The sequence below is a fragment of the Phocoena phocoena genome, chromosome 10, assembly GCF_963924675.1.
Source record: "Phocoena phocoena chromosome 10, mPhoPho1.1, whole genome shotgun sequence".
Classification (NCBI taxonomy): Eukaryota; Metazoa; Chordata; class Mammalia; order Artiodactyla; family Phocoenidae; genus Phocoena; species Phocoena phocoena.
This window is the reverse complement of record NC_089228.1, coordinates 39,017,453-39,030,378: the sequence shown is the minus strand read 5'-3', so window position 1 is coordinate 39,030,378 and position 12,926 is coordinate 39,017,453. Positions and strand designations below refer to the sequence as shown.

Genomic DNA, 12,926 nt, shown 5'->3' with positions numbered 1-12,926 from the left:
TGGCTTGCGTAATCTCAGTTCCACGACCAGGCACTGAACCCGAGGCACGACAGTGAAAACACCAAATCCTAATCAGTGGGCCACCAGGGAACTCCCATCACTGTTCTAATTTGCCATTTCCTGATGATATATGATAAATATCTTTTCATATACTTACCTGCCAGCTTCTTTGGTGAGGCAACTGTTCAGATCCTTGACCCATTTTTTAATTGGGTTCTTTGTTTTGTTATTGTTGACTGTTAAGGGTTTTTTATATATTTTGGATCCCAGTCCTTTATCAGATATGTGTTTTGCAAAGATTTCCTCCCAGTCTGTGGCTTGTCTTTTCATTCTCTTAACAATGTCTTTCACAGAGAGTAAGTTTTTGTTTGTTTGTTTTTTAAATTTTAATAAAGTCCAACTTACCAATTTTTTCGTTTCACAGATTGTGCTTTTTGTGTTGTATCTATAAAGTTACCAACAAACCTGAGGTCACCTAGATTTTCTCCTATTTTATCTTCTAGGAGTTTTTACAGCTTTACATTTAGGTCTATGATTCATTTTTTTAAAAAATATGTACATGTCCAGTTGTTCCAGCAGCGTTAGTTGAAAAGACTATCCTGGGAGTCCCTGGCGGTCCAGTGGTTAGGACTTGGTGCTTTTCACTGCATGGCCCAGGTTCAATCCGTGGTCAGGGAACTAAGATCCCGCAAGCCACATGGCGAGGCCAAAAAAAATAAAACAAAACAAAAGACTATCCTTTCTCCATTTAACTGCCTTTGCCCCCTGGTCAAAGATAAATTGGTTATATTCGTGTGGTTCTACTTCTGGACTCTCTATTCTGTTCCACGGATCTGTCTATTCTTTCACCAAAGACCTGCACACAATGTTTACAGCAGCTTTATTCATAATTACCGAAACGTGGAAACAACCAAAATGTCCTTTAATAGGTGAATGGATAAACAAACTGTGGCACATTCATAAAACGGAATATTATTCAGCAAAAAAAAGAAATGAGCTATCAAGCCATGAAAAGACATGCAGGAGCATTAAATGAAGTTACTGAAAGAAATTAACACTAAATTATTCTAACTATATGACATTCTGGAAAAGGCAAGATTATGGAGACAGTAAAAAAGATCAGAGATTGCTAGAGAGTCAGGGGAACGGAGGGAGGGATGAATAAGTGGAACATGGGGGCTTTTAAAGCAGTGAAACTTCTGTATGATACTGAATTTGTAGATACATGTCATTATATATTTGTCAAAACCCACAGAAGATACAACCCAAGGAGTGAACTCTAATGTAAACTTCAGACTTTAGTTAATAATAATGTACCAAACATTGGCTCATCAATTTTAACAAATACACTACACTAATACAAGGTACTAATAATAGGGGAAACGCTGTGTGAGGGAGTATATGGGATTCTCTGTATCTCCTGCTCAGTTTTCCTGTAAACCTAAAACTGCTCTCAAAAATAATTTAAAAAAACAAAACAAACAAAAAAAAACACCTCAAACATTCTACTGCGAAACTCATGTTCTTTCCAACACAACATGCTGCCCAGGTTATCCATGGGTAAAGCAAAAATTATGTTCTATATATGTAGAATGTATATTTAAACATAAGGGAAAAAAAACTCAATATGTAATATAATTAACCTACAGATGAAATCGTTTATAATTCTTAATTTTTGCAAGGATTCTAATTTGAATCAATAAATTTTAATAGGGAAAAAAAATGGAGTAACTACCCCACACTCTGCATGCCCCTGTGTCCTTGCCACACTGCAACCAGCCAGATTCTCTGTCTGGTGAGCCACGTCAGGCCAAGCAGCACAGAGACTGATGTTTGGTGCCTGGGATTTATAGCCTCCTCACCCACAGGCTATATCACAGCTAGCCACACAAGTAGCTGATCTTTTTTTTTTCCCCCCAGGTGATCTTTTTAAAACCCAGGTGCTAAAGACATCCAAGGACTAGGAAGATTCTTACCAAGTGGAGTGACTCGGGGCTGAACGTCCTTCAGAACTTCATGCAGCCACTCCGTGAATCGAACATAATAAAGATCGGAGAAAATGTCATCAACCCGTCCATTTTCAAAAAGATACTAAAAGAAAAATAATCAATAAAATTTGTCGGTAGTCTCTTGGGCAAGTTGTTGTGGGGAAGCAAACATTTTTCTACCAGTACCCTCACGTCTCCCTACCCATTCCTCCCCCATTAACAAACCAACACACCAAGTCAGAACTGTCCAGCAGGGACTTCCCTGGTGGTCCAGTGGTTAAGAATCTGTCTTCCAATGCAGGGGACTTGGGTTCGATCCCTCGTTGGGGAACTAAGATCCCACATGCTGCGGGGCTACTGAGTCCATGCACCACAACTAGAGAGAAGTCCACACGCTGCAACAAAAATCCTACGTGCCGTGACAAAGAGCCAACGCAGCCAAATAAATAAATTAAAAAAAAAACTGTCCAGTGTGCGGCACTTTCACAGTATACTTCAGCATGTGAACTAACTCTCACAACACTCTTGAGATTGGGTCAATGGGGCAGATTTTGTGAATGCTATTTCACCCAAGCAAGGCATTGTCTTGTGGTAGCAAAAATCACAATGTGGGCTCCAGGGCCAGCCTCTTATTAGCTGTGATATAAGTTTAGTAACTCATGGGAGTCTTTTAACTTTGGGGGCTCAGTTTCCTTGTTTGTAAAAGGAGATGACTGTGCCTGCCTTCCAGGAGTGAGAGAGCATGGAATGAGACAAAGCATGTAGAGCATTTCACCCAGTGCTCTGGGTGACTGGTTAAGAAAGAGGAACAAAGTGGGAGATGGGCTTTTCTCAGGCCTAAGCAACAGGGTGAGTCCTAGTTAGCAAGTGTTCTTCCATCATACTGTGGGCTTCTCCACAATAGCATTCAAACACTAAGAAATCCACCTCTGCTCTCCTAAACTGCCAGTCCTAAAATGAATTTCTTTGTTAATCTTTATCTTAGATGTCCTGAAAACCTAACTACAGTTGTGTATTCTAGCTAGACACTTCCAAATAATTATTTTGCATTAATGCAGGAAACAATGAGAAGACAAGCTACATGTCAGCACGAGACTTTGTTATGGATAAACTGCTTTTCTGCAAACTACATGTTTACTTTAATGAAAAGGGTTATATAAATGTTCCATGATAAAAAAAGGCTCTAAGGTAATATATCAAATATTTTAATAGATGTTTCTCTAGATAGTGCGATTATGATGATGTTTTATTTTTTAAAGTGACCATGTAGATCTTTTCCAATTTTAAAAAACATACATTTAAAAATTCACTATATAGTTAAAAGAGAATGTCTTTATTGTAACCACTTGCCTGTCATTTCTAATTTGACTACCCAGCAAATACCCAATGGGAACACAGCTCAAACATGTTCCTGTGAAGTTCTGTTTCCTACCTTTTGAATACACAGGAAAATATAGTACAGCACATCTGGGTCATAGGGTTCACCTTCTCCATTTCGAGCTTCCCGTGTCATTAGACAGAGCCCATAATTCAACTCGGCCACAGCAGAAGAGATGAGATCTTCCTGGAATCGCAGCAACTGACGCCCTGCAACACAAGCCCCAGAGGTGAGTGAGGGTCCTGGCAACAGCCGTCCCTTTACTGGTTGCTCATATCCCTGGAAGGAGGTTTCAGAGCAGACACCACCCATGAAGGCACTGGGATGAAAATGGTCACTTGTATCTACGATCAGAACTGGCCTACAAAGACAATAATCCTGTTTGCCCTATTACACAAAGGGTTTCCTTACCAAAATCCTTCCTACCTCATGTATCCCCCCAATTATTATTAGGACCAAGACATGAAAGTAAAAACACAAAATCCACCCTCTGTAATATGAGGAAGTATGTGAGGATAATGCTAAGGAAGAGGGCCCCTGAGTGCACTCACTAATTCATATCTCCTCCCAGAAGTCTCTCTGTCCCAGAAATCCATGTGTACAAAAATGCCTGACCTTGGGCAAACCCCACAAATTCTGCTCATTTATAGTAGGTCCGGCCTGCTTGTTGCTTGTCTTGAATTCAGCATACTATTTCAGATGGTGCGCCCTAGTGCCCAGAGAGCCAAGGGACACCACTTTCCTGCCATTCTGTCCTCCTGCTGCTTAAGTACCACTGCATTTTTGCCAGTCCAACCCTCTTTCCCTCCCAAACACTTACTCCCAATGGGCGCCAGTCTGTTCTGAGCATCCTTCTCTAGCTCAGCGTTCTTGGTCTGTGCCCAGTTTTTCCACACTTCAAGCCCTTCTTCTGGCTTCAGAGAATTTGGAAGCAGAAGTTCTGGGGAAGGCTGTGGCTGTGACTGTGGTTCAACTTCAGCAACTTGGACAGTTTGAGCCTATGAGAGAGAAACCATCAAAATGTGTCAAAAGGCCTTTTGGCAAAACTGCTGGGAAAATGTTACTTATAGTACAAAACAAAAACAGAAAACAAATGTACCATACTAATGTTAGATGTTAATAACTGCAGAAATTGGGTGTGGGGTTTATGGAAATTCTGTAATTTTTCTGTAAGTCTAAAACTGTTCTAAAAAAAAAAATCTCAAAAAAAAAAGTTATAGTTCTTTTAATTAAAAAACCTCTCTTCTCCTTGCTGTCGTACTTCCAAGAACCTCTGGAGTTCTATTCTTTACTCCAGAGACAGCAAAGACTAGTGCAAAGCTCCTTAGTCTTGGCTGTACTTTTGAATCTCTGATTTTTTTTTTTTTGTGGTACGCAGTCCTCTCACTGTTGTGGCCTCTCCCGTTGTGGAGCACAGGCTCCGGATGCACAGGCTCAGCGGCCATGGCTCACGGGCCCAGCCGCTCCGCGGCATGTGGGATCTTCCCGGACTGGGACACGAACCCATGTCCCCTGCATTGGCAGGCGGACTCTCAACCACTGTGCCACCAGGGAAGCCCTGAATCTCTGATTTAAAAACACCAATATCTGAGCTCCACCCCAGAATCTCTTTTTAAAGGGGTATCAGTCTTTTTAAAACCTTCCCACGAAAAAAGGCAATTCTAACGTTTAGTCACTGCTCAGAACTTACTGGCACAAGGCACTGCTCATCAAACTACAATGCGCAAATAAACCCCTTGGGGATTTTATTAAAATGCAGATTCTGATTAGAAAGATCTCAGGTGGGACCCGAGATTCTGCATTTCTAACAAGCTCCCAAATAAGGGAGCTGGTCTGCAGACTATACTTTGAGTACCAAGTGTCCAGACTGTTAAACTTGGCTACACCTTAAAATCATCTGGCTGATTTTAAAAAACACCCATGCCTGGGCCTTATCCACAGAGATTCTGACTTAACTGGTCGAAGGTGGAAGCCTGCCAGCAGTATTTTTAAAAGCTCTCCAGGTGATTCTAATGTCCAGTCATGGTTGAAAATCATCCTTCATGTTCCTCTCAATAATACTGCTTTGGCTCATAAGGACATTTTCTAGAGACAGGAGTCACTGTTTTATCTTCCTGCCTCCAAAGGAAGAGTAGTCCCATCCTCAATCGTCTGACAGCCAAACCATGCAGCCAAAGGGGCAGAGAATGTCCATGATCTTCAATCACAATCCCCATCAGGCAGGACAGACACCAACACAGATACAAAGCACAGGTTCTTGGGTCTCACACATCTATCTACATTGTGAACAAACTCCCTTGAGCAATTTTCCATGCCAGGGCCTACTAAAGGGCTGAAGAAAGCCAAATCATTCAAATTGAAGGCAAAATAATTTATTCATGACACAAATTTGCTTATCAATAAATAAAAAACTACCCTACTAGCTTTGATATAAGATAGATGATCAAACAAGGAAATAAAGAAATACCAGTGCTAGGCCCTTAAATGTCTGTCAACCCTGGAGCTCCCCTCTAGACACACTTCTCAGTTCAACTACCATTCTCCTTGGTGAGTCTCAACCACATTCCCAGTTTAGATCTCCATGTTTGTGGAAATGATTGCTAACTCTGTGACTCTAAGCTAGACGGTCCCTTAATATACCCAGTGGGTACTGTACATCTCCAGCTGAACATCTGAAAGCCACCTCACATTAACATCTACGGAGAGAATTCATCGCTTTGCCCATCCAGAAGTATTCTCCTCAGAGTTCCCTCTCTTACCTTGTTCAATGGCAACACCATCTACCCAAGCTAGAAATCTAGTAGGAGTCTGACTGGGTAAGTAGGTGGGGGCCAGAGGATGTAGGGCAGTGCTTCTCTGTCTTATTAGCCAGGGTCCCTTCACTGTGTGCCTCCACCCACTACATGTAACACTCCTAATCATCCTGACAACGAAAATTCTTCTACACATGTTCAAATGTCTATCAGTGGGTAAGGGAAGTAGAAGTCTCATCCAGGTTGAAAACTACTGATTCAAGTAAGTTTGGTGTAGAGTTTTTCCTATTTGTAATGGGGACCTTAAAAGAGTTTTAAGTTGCGAAGTGACATAATCTTACATTTTAAGGAAATTATTCTTGAGCTGTAGAAAATGGATTAAAGAGCAAAAGTGGAAGTAGGTGCTGGTGGCCAAGACCAGGATGGTGGCAGTGAAATGATTTAAGAGATTCTGAGAAGTCTGGTGGTAGAATCAATGTGGCTTGTTGATGAATTGACTGTGAGGGGTACAGTAAAGCAGACTCAAGGATCTCAAGGATGACTCCTGGGTTTCTGGCTTAAACAAATGGGTGGATGATGGTATCACTTTTTGAGATGGGATAGTATTTGATAGTAGTAGAGGGGATGCTAATGAAGTGCTGAGATATGTTTAACAAATGCAAGTAAATAAATAAGTAGGCTGCTGAATGTATGGGAAAGGTCCTAAGGGGAAAGGTACAGTCTAGGGATAAAGATCTGTGTGTTAATGCAGTACATGGTATAAGACATGGGCTCTAGAGCCAGCCTGTCCAAGGCTGAATGCCAACTCTCCCACTTACTAAAAGGTGGCTTTGGCCTTGTTGTTTAAAAATCTCTCTGTGCCTCAGTTTCTTCATTTGTAAAATGGAGATAGTAGTACACACTTCTTAAGGTTGGTGTGAGAATTAAATGAGTTAATATATGCAACACTAAGGACAGTGCCTGGCAGATAGTGTCAGTGATTATCACCTTCTGCAGCAGACAACTAGAGGATTCTGAAAATCATGACAATGGAGAGAAATCCCTTAGGGAGAAAAGAGGGTTAGTACAGAGCTTTGAGAAACAACATGTATGGCTCAGACAGAAGAGAAGGAGGCTTCAGCAAAGTCTCCTGAGAAGGAAAAATAACCAGTGGGGTAGGAGGAAGACCAGGAGTGCATAATAACATGGAAGTCCAAAGAAGAGTTTCAAGAAGGCAGGCATGGTCTGTTGTGCTGTGTGTTGCTATAAGTGAGATAAAAACAGACACGTCTGTTGGATCTGGCCACGGGGAGGTAGGTCACTGATGACCTTGACAAGAGCAGACCCAGTCATGAGTTGAAGGGAAAACTGGTTAGCAAGTAGAGTCAGCCTGTGCAGATAATCCTTTTGAGAACTCTGGGAATAAAGTAAAGTGGAGAAATAGGGGAACAGATGGAGGTGGGTGTGAGGTCGAGGGAGGGAGGTTTAGCCACAAATCTGATTTTAAAGATAGGATATAAAAGAGCTTTCAAAAAGGGTATGCCAGGTGAAGGAACACATCAGCTCTCCTTAGGGTTCAACTCACATCACAGCACAATTATCTTCCCATGGGCTACGAGGGCTCCAAGGGCAGACTGTCTTATTCACCTCTGTTTCCCAGCACCTAGAACAGAGCCTGATAAGGAGAGCAGAGGGATATTTGTGGTGTAAATGGACAAACTCATCTTTCCTGCATGATGGGTATTCTTCCCAATTTTTCTTTTTCTGGTAATAACCCTTGACATACGTCGCTATAAGACTTTGCCAAAGGAGACACAGCCTCTGAAGAACATGAAGAACACTAAAATGAACTTACTAAAATGAACTCTAGAAAAGATTTTCCTGCTGAAGGGCCCAGATGTGCAAATTACAAGCACAGCCCAATGAGCAACAAGAGTCCTGAATTGCAAATTGGAACATCAGGCCCAGGAGAGCAGAGGAGAGGCCTGATACGCTCCATCCCTGTCAGCAAAAGGTCAGCACAGAGCACCATTACAAGTCTCCTGTCTGGTCTCTCCTACATGCAATCAATTCTACACACCAGTAATTGATTCTTCTTATTACCACGACTCTTAGGATTCTGGAAAATTTTCCTACCAGATTGTATCAGCTCTTCACTTCGGGAAGATAGCCCCTTTGCCCCCTGTACTAAATCCTCTCCCATGGTTCTCCTCCTCTCATGTTAACCTAGGCCATATCACTTGTGTCCACCCCTGGCTCTTATTCATCCTGCTCCATCCTTCTGTCAATCTAAGCTATAAACCAGAGATCAAATGCCATTTATTCCACAAAGATACCTCTGCTGACATTTAACCTAGATTGATTTCTGAATTCCCAGCTTGACTTTGTGTGTGTAGCACACGTTGTCACACTTGATTATGCTGCTTTATACTTTACAGAAACAAATCATATGTTCTCACTTCCACTACACTATAAGCTACCCGAAGCAATGACACTGTCTTGTTCTACTTCTAGGCCTGACAGCTGGATATTTAATAGGTCCTTAACAAAGTCACTTAAGATTAACATACTGTTGCCTCTATGAAACCACTCAGTCAGCTTTTGCTTACCCAATCATTTACGTCTTGAGTTTCTGAGTGTGGTCCCTGGTCTAACAGTGCTTTGTTTGTGCCAGCTCCCTCACATGCATTCCCAGAGCTCCTGTGCTCAGGCACACTACCTTCACCAGTCCCATGAGACCAGAGGCCCTATAACCACTCTAAATGTCTGCTAGACAAGGGACCAGAAACTTTACTAACAGTCTTAAAAGGTGGATCTGTGATAGCCTTAAGAAGATTAACAATTAGAAAAGATAAAAGAGCCAAGCAATTTTAAAGTTAAAATTTCAAAGTTCTGGGCTTTCCTGGTGGCACAGTGGTTGAGAATCCACCTGCCAATGCAGGGGACACAGGTTCGATCCCTGGTCCGGGAAGATTCCTACATGCTGCAGAGGAACTAAGCCTGTGCGCCACAACTACTGGGCCTATGCTCTAGAGCCCACGAGCCACAACTACTGAGCCTACATGACACAACTACTGAAGCCCGTGCGCCTAGAGCCAGTGCTTCGCAACAAGAGAAGCCACCACAATGAGTAGCCCCCGCTCACTGCAACTAGAGAAAGCCCATGCGCAGCAATGAAGACCCAACGTAGCCAAATATAAATTTTTAAAAAGTGCCTCTTTTAAAAAAAATTTTTCAACAGTTTTATTTTTGCAACTTTTCTATAAATCTAAAATCATTGCAAAATAAAAAGTTAAAAAATTTAGCTCAGGGCTTCCCTGGTGGCGCAGTGGCTGGGAGTCCACCTGCCAAAGTAGGGGACACGGGTTCAAGGCCTCATCCGGGAGGATGCCACATGCCATGGAGCAGCTGAGCCATGTGCCACAACTACTGAGTCTGCGCTCTGGAGCCCACAAGCCACAACTGCTGAGGCCTGCGCGCCTAGAGTCTGTGCTCTGCAACAGGAGAAGCCACTACAATGAGAGGCATACACACAGCAATGAAGAGTAGCCCTTGCTCGCTACAACTAGAGAAAGCCCGTGTGCAGCAATGAAGACCCAACACAGCCAAAAATAAATTTATTAAAAAAAAAACAAAACAACTTAGCTCAACATAGCTGCCATGACAGAAAACTCAATTAACCATGGCTTGTCTTAACTATTTTTTAAGGAATGTAAAAACACGGTTGGAAAGTCCCACTGCATAGGGGGCTTATTCAAGACTCCCAAGATGATCACATATTTATTTTTTTTTGCGGGGGGGGGGGGGCCATGTTACATGCCTTGAGGGAATCTTAATTCCCCGACCAGGGATCAAATCCATTCCCCCTGCAGTGGCAGTGTGGAGTCCTAACCGCTGGATCACCAGGGAATTCCCCAAAGATGATCACTTTTAACAGGCCCACCGGAAGGTATTTTAGATCTCATAATTCACTTATACTGTGTCCAGTGTAGTCCATCTTTAGATGACAACTAAAGGAGGAACAATTTAACACCCTCTCAACTGTGAAGAGTTTAGAGCCTGTGTGCTAAACTACAGGGGTTCCACTAGATCTGTTCATTTGTGATGCAGAAAGCAGCTTCTGGGACAGAGATAACACTTGGGGTGACCCATTAGTCTCTACCTAGAAGTTTACCCTTCCTAAAGAGATCACAAAAAAGCACTCCAGGCATCTATCCCCAAAGCAGTTACTGGTCATTTCATTTACCTCCAGGTACCAGGCTAGAATTCCTGCCGTTCCACAGCTTCACTTGCCATTCCTGTCCCCTCTCCCCAACTCTAATTAAAATACTAAATACTGTATTACTGCAAGACCAACATCATTCCTGTAAACAAGCCAGAGGCGAAAGAGGTTACCAGGCAAGTTCTGTGTTGCACTGGGCCCTGAGGGAGCAGGCTGCCCTACAGATAAGTCTCACTTACTGAACAAGTAACCTGGAGCTGCTGCTGCTGCTGCTGCTGCTGTGGTGGCGGTGGCGTCTGTTCCTGGGGGGTTTGTTGTTGTGGCTGCTGCTGAGGGTCCCATATATGGACAGTCTGAGCTGTATTCTGGTATGTGCCTGCCACGGCCTGCACAGCCACTGGAATGTGGATGTTGCCATTCATGAACTGTGCTGGAAAGAGAGAGTTTGCAAGGGTCTGCACTACCTCTTCATGGGAGTTTTTCACTACAGACGTGGTGCCCACCATCTTCTCCTTGTCATCCTCCAGCTTTACAGCTGCCAGGGCTGTGGGTGAGCCACTGACGTGAACTGCGTTGTAGGCTTCCTGGGGAATGGCAATGTGAGTAATGCTCTGCTGCTGAGGGTCCCCCCGGGGCTGGGCAGAGTAAACAGGTATGGTCCAAGTTTCTCCTGTAGGGCTAGTAATGGTCCCAGTGGCACTGTACAGGTGGGCACTGTCTACTGTTAGTAAGTCGGGCCTCAAAGACACATAACTCTGCTGCTGGCCCTGTGGAATGGCCAGCACGGTGGCCACCGGCTGCCCTGAGATGGCGTAGGACACAGTGATGGGCATGTCCACTTTGCGCTTCTTCACTGGCTGGAGGACACTGGCCGTGCCAACCCGCCGCTCCCCTTCCCGAGGTGAGCCCTGCTGGGACGGTGGTGGGGAAAGGGCACCCACAGTCTGGATTTGGATCTGCTGACCCCCAGCAAGAGACTGGCCAGCCACCAGCTGAGCCTGGATCTGTTGATGTGGGATGTGCTCCTCTGGGATCTCTGCAGCCTGGATCTGCTGGGCCGCCTGCATGTGCTGCACCTGGATCTGGGCCGCCTGCAGCTGCGAAGGGCTGGGGCTCTGCAGAGATGGGGTCTGGATGGAGGGGGCTGTCGGCTGTGCTGCTTGGCCTTGGATCTGCACCTGGACATGGATGGGCTGCTCAGCAGGCTGATGAACGGTGAGCTGCGGGGAGAGCTGCTGAGCCGAGACCTGCTGCGGAGACTGCTGTACCTGCACCTGTACCTGCAGCGACAAGATTCACCAGTGAGTGAATAGGGCAACATAGAGAATCCAGCCCCGAAGGGAAGAAGAGATCTCAGACGGGAACCCTGGGTAATGTGAAGAGGAGGGGCCGCCATACCCAAGGCTTCTGAGGAGGCCATAATCTCCAAAACCATAGGCAAAATTCTCCAGCATCACACTCTCAATGTGTTGCATTCAGAGCAACACATATCCACCTGAGAGCAAGCAAGACTATCAAGTGGGAAATACCAAAACTTTTGCTCATTTCTTGACTTCGTTTTTAAAAGTAACCCCTTTTGTTTTTGCATACTGACATAGTAGTACAAGTATACAATTTATAAATATATACTTAGGCGTATGATCAAAAAATAGTTTATCCATGTGGTTAGTAATAAAAAGTGTGGGAATCTTGTTCTAAAAGGTCAGAAGGCATTCAATTCCCAACTCAGGATCAAAACTACCCCCACCACAGACAAATAGTAAAAAAACACAGTAGAGAAAAACAACAATAACAACAAAAATACAGTAGAGACAAAATGTTTGAAATCTCTTTTGGAGATATCTCCAACTTTGCTGCTAAAATATGGGCACTGTTGAATGATTCTTTAGAGTGCTTATTTAAGACAGCATTGTTTTAATAGAGAAGCCACAGATTCCTGAAAATTTAATCTGAGGTTATTATATCCTGACCCATGCATTTCTGATAATAATGCAGCTCATGTCTTATTGCTGTTACAAAACAGCACGAAAAGATGCTACGTATAGTATGTAATTTTAAAAAAGAAAAGATTTTTCCATCAGACACAGATACCTAAATTACTCTGAACTCGGACTTCCCTGGTGGTCCAGTGGGTAAGAATCCATGCTCCCAATACAGGAGGCCTGGGTTCAATCCCTGGTTGGGGAACTAGATCTCATTTGCATGCCGCAACTAAGAAGCCCACATATCGCAACTAAAAGTCCACATGCCACAACTAAAAACATGCCACACGAAGATGCCATGTGCAGCAACTAAGACCCAGTGTGGCCTACATAAATAAATTAAAAAAAAAAATTACTCTGAGCTCATGTAGGAAGGAGGAAGGTATAAAATAAGAAGGTAGATCAGTGATTATATACATCACAAAAGATAACCAAAGATGGTGCTGGGACAACTGGCGATCTATGTAAAAAGAATGAAGTTGGACCTCATCCTCACAACATACACAAAAAATGGGAGAGGATCTGAACAGACACTTCTCCCAAGAAGATAAGCAAATGGCCGGTAAGCACATGAAAAGTTGCTCAACATCGTTAGCCGTCAGGGAAATGCAAATCAAAAGCAAA

The 12,926-nt window shown here is 43.5% G+C and overlaps 1 protein-coding gene across 1 annotated transcript in view; it reads right to left on the bottom strand.

Annotated features, from left to right (window-relative positions):
- The window catches only part of QRICH1 (glutamine rich 1), a 53,353-nt gene that overhangs the window by 6,567 nt on the left and 33,860 nt on the right, over positions 1-12,926 (bottom strand). The window contains exons 3-6 of the mRNA XM_065885241.1: positions 10,560-11,600; positions 4,187-4,364; positions 3,421-3,575; positions 1,977-2,091 (exon numbers count right to left, since the gene is read on the bottom strand). Of these exons, the coding sequence (XP_065741313.1) occupies positions 1,977-2,091; positions 3,421-3,575; positions 4,187-4,364; positions 10,560-11,600 (1,489 nt within the window). The remainder of the gene's footprint in view (positions 1-1,976; positions 2,092-3,420; positions 3,576-4,186; positions 4,365-10,559; positions 11,601-12,926) is intronic.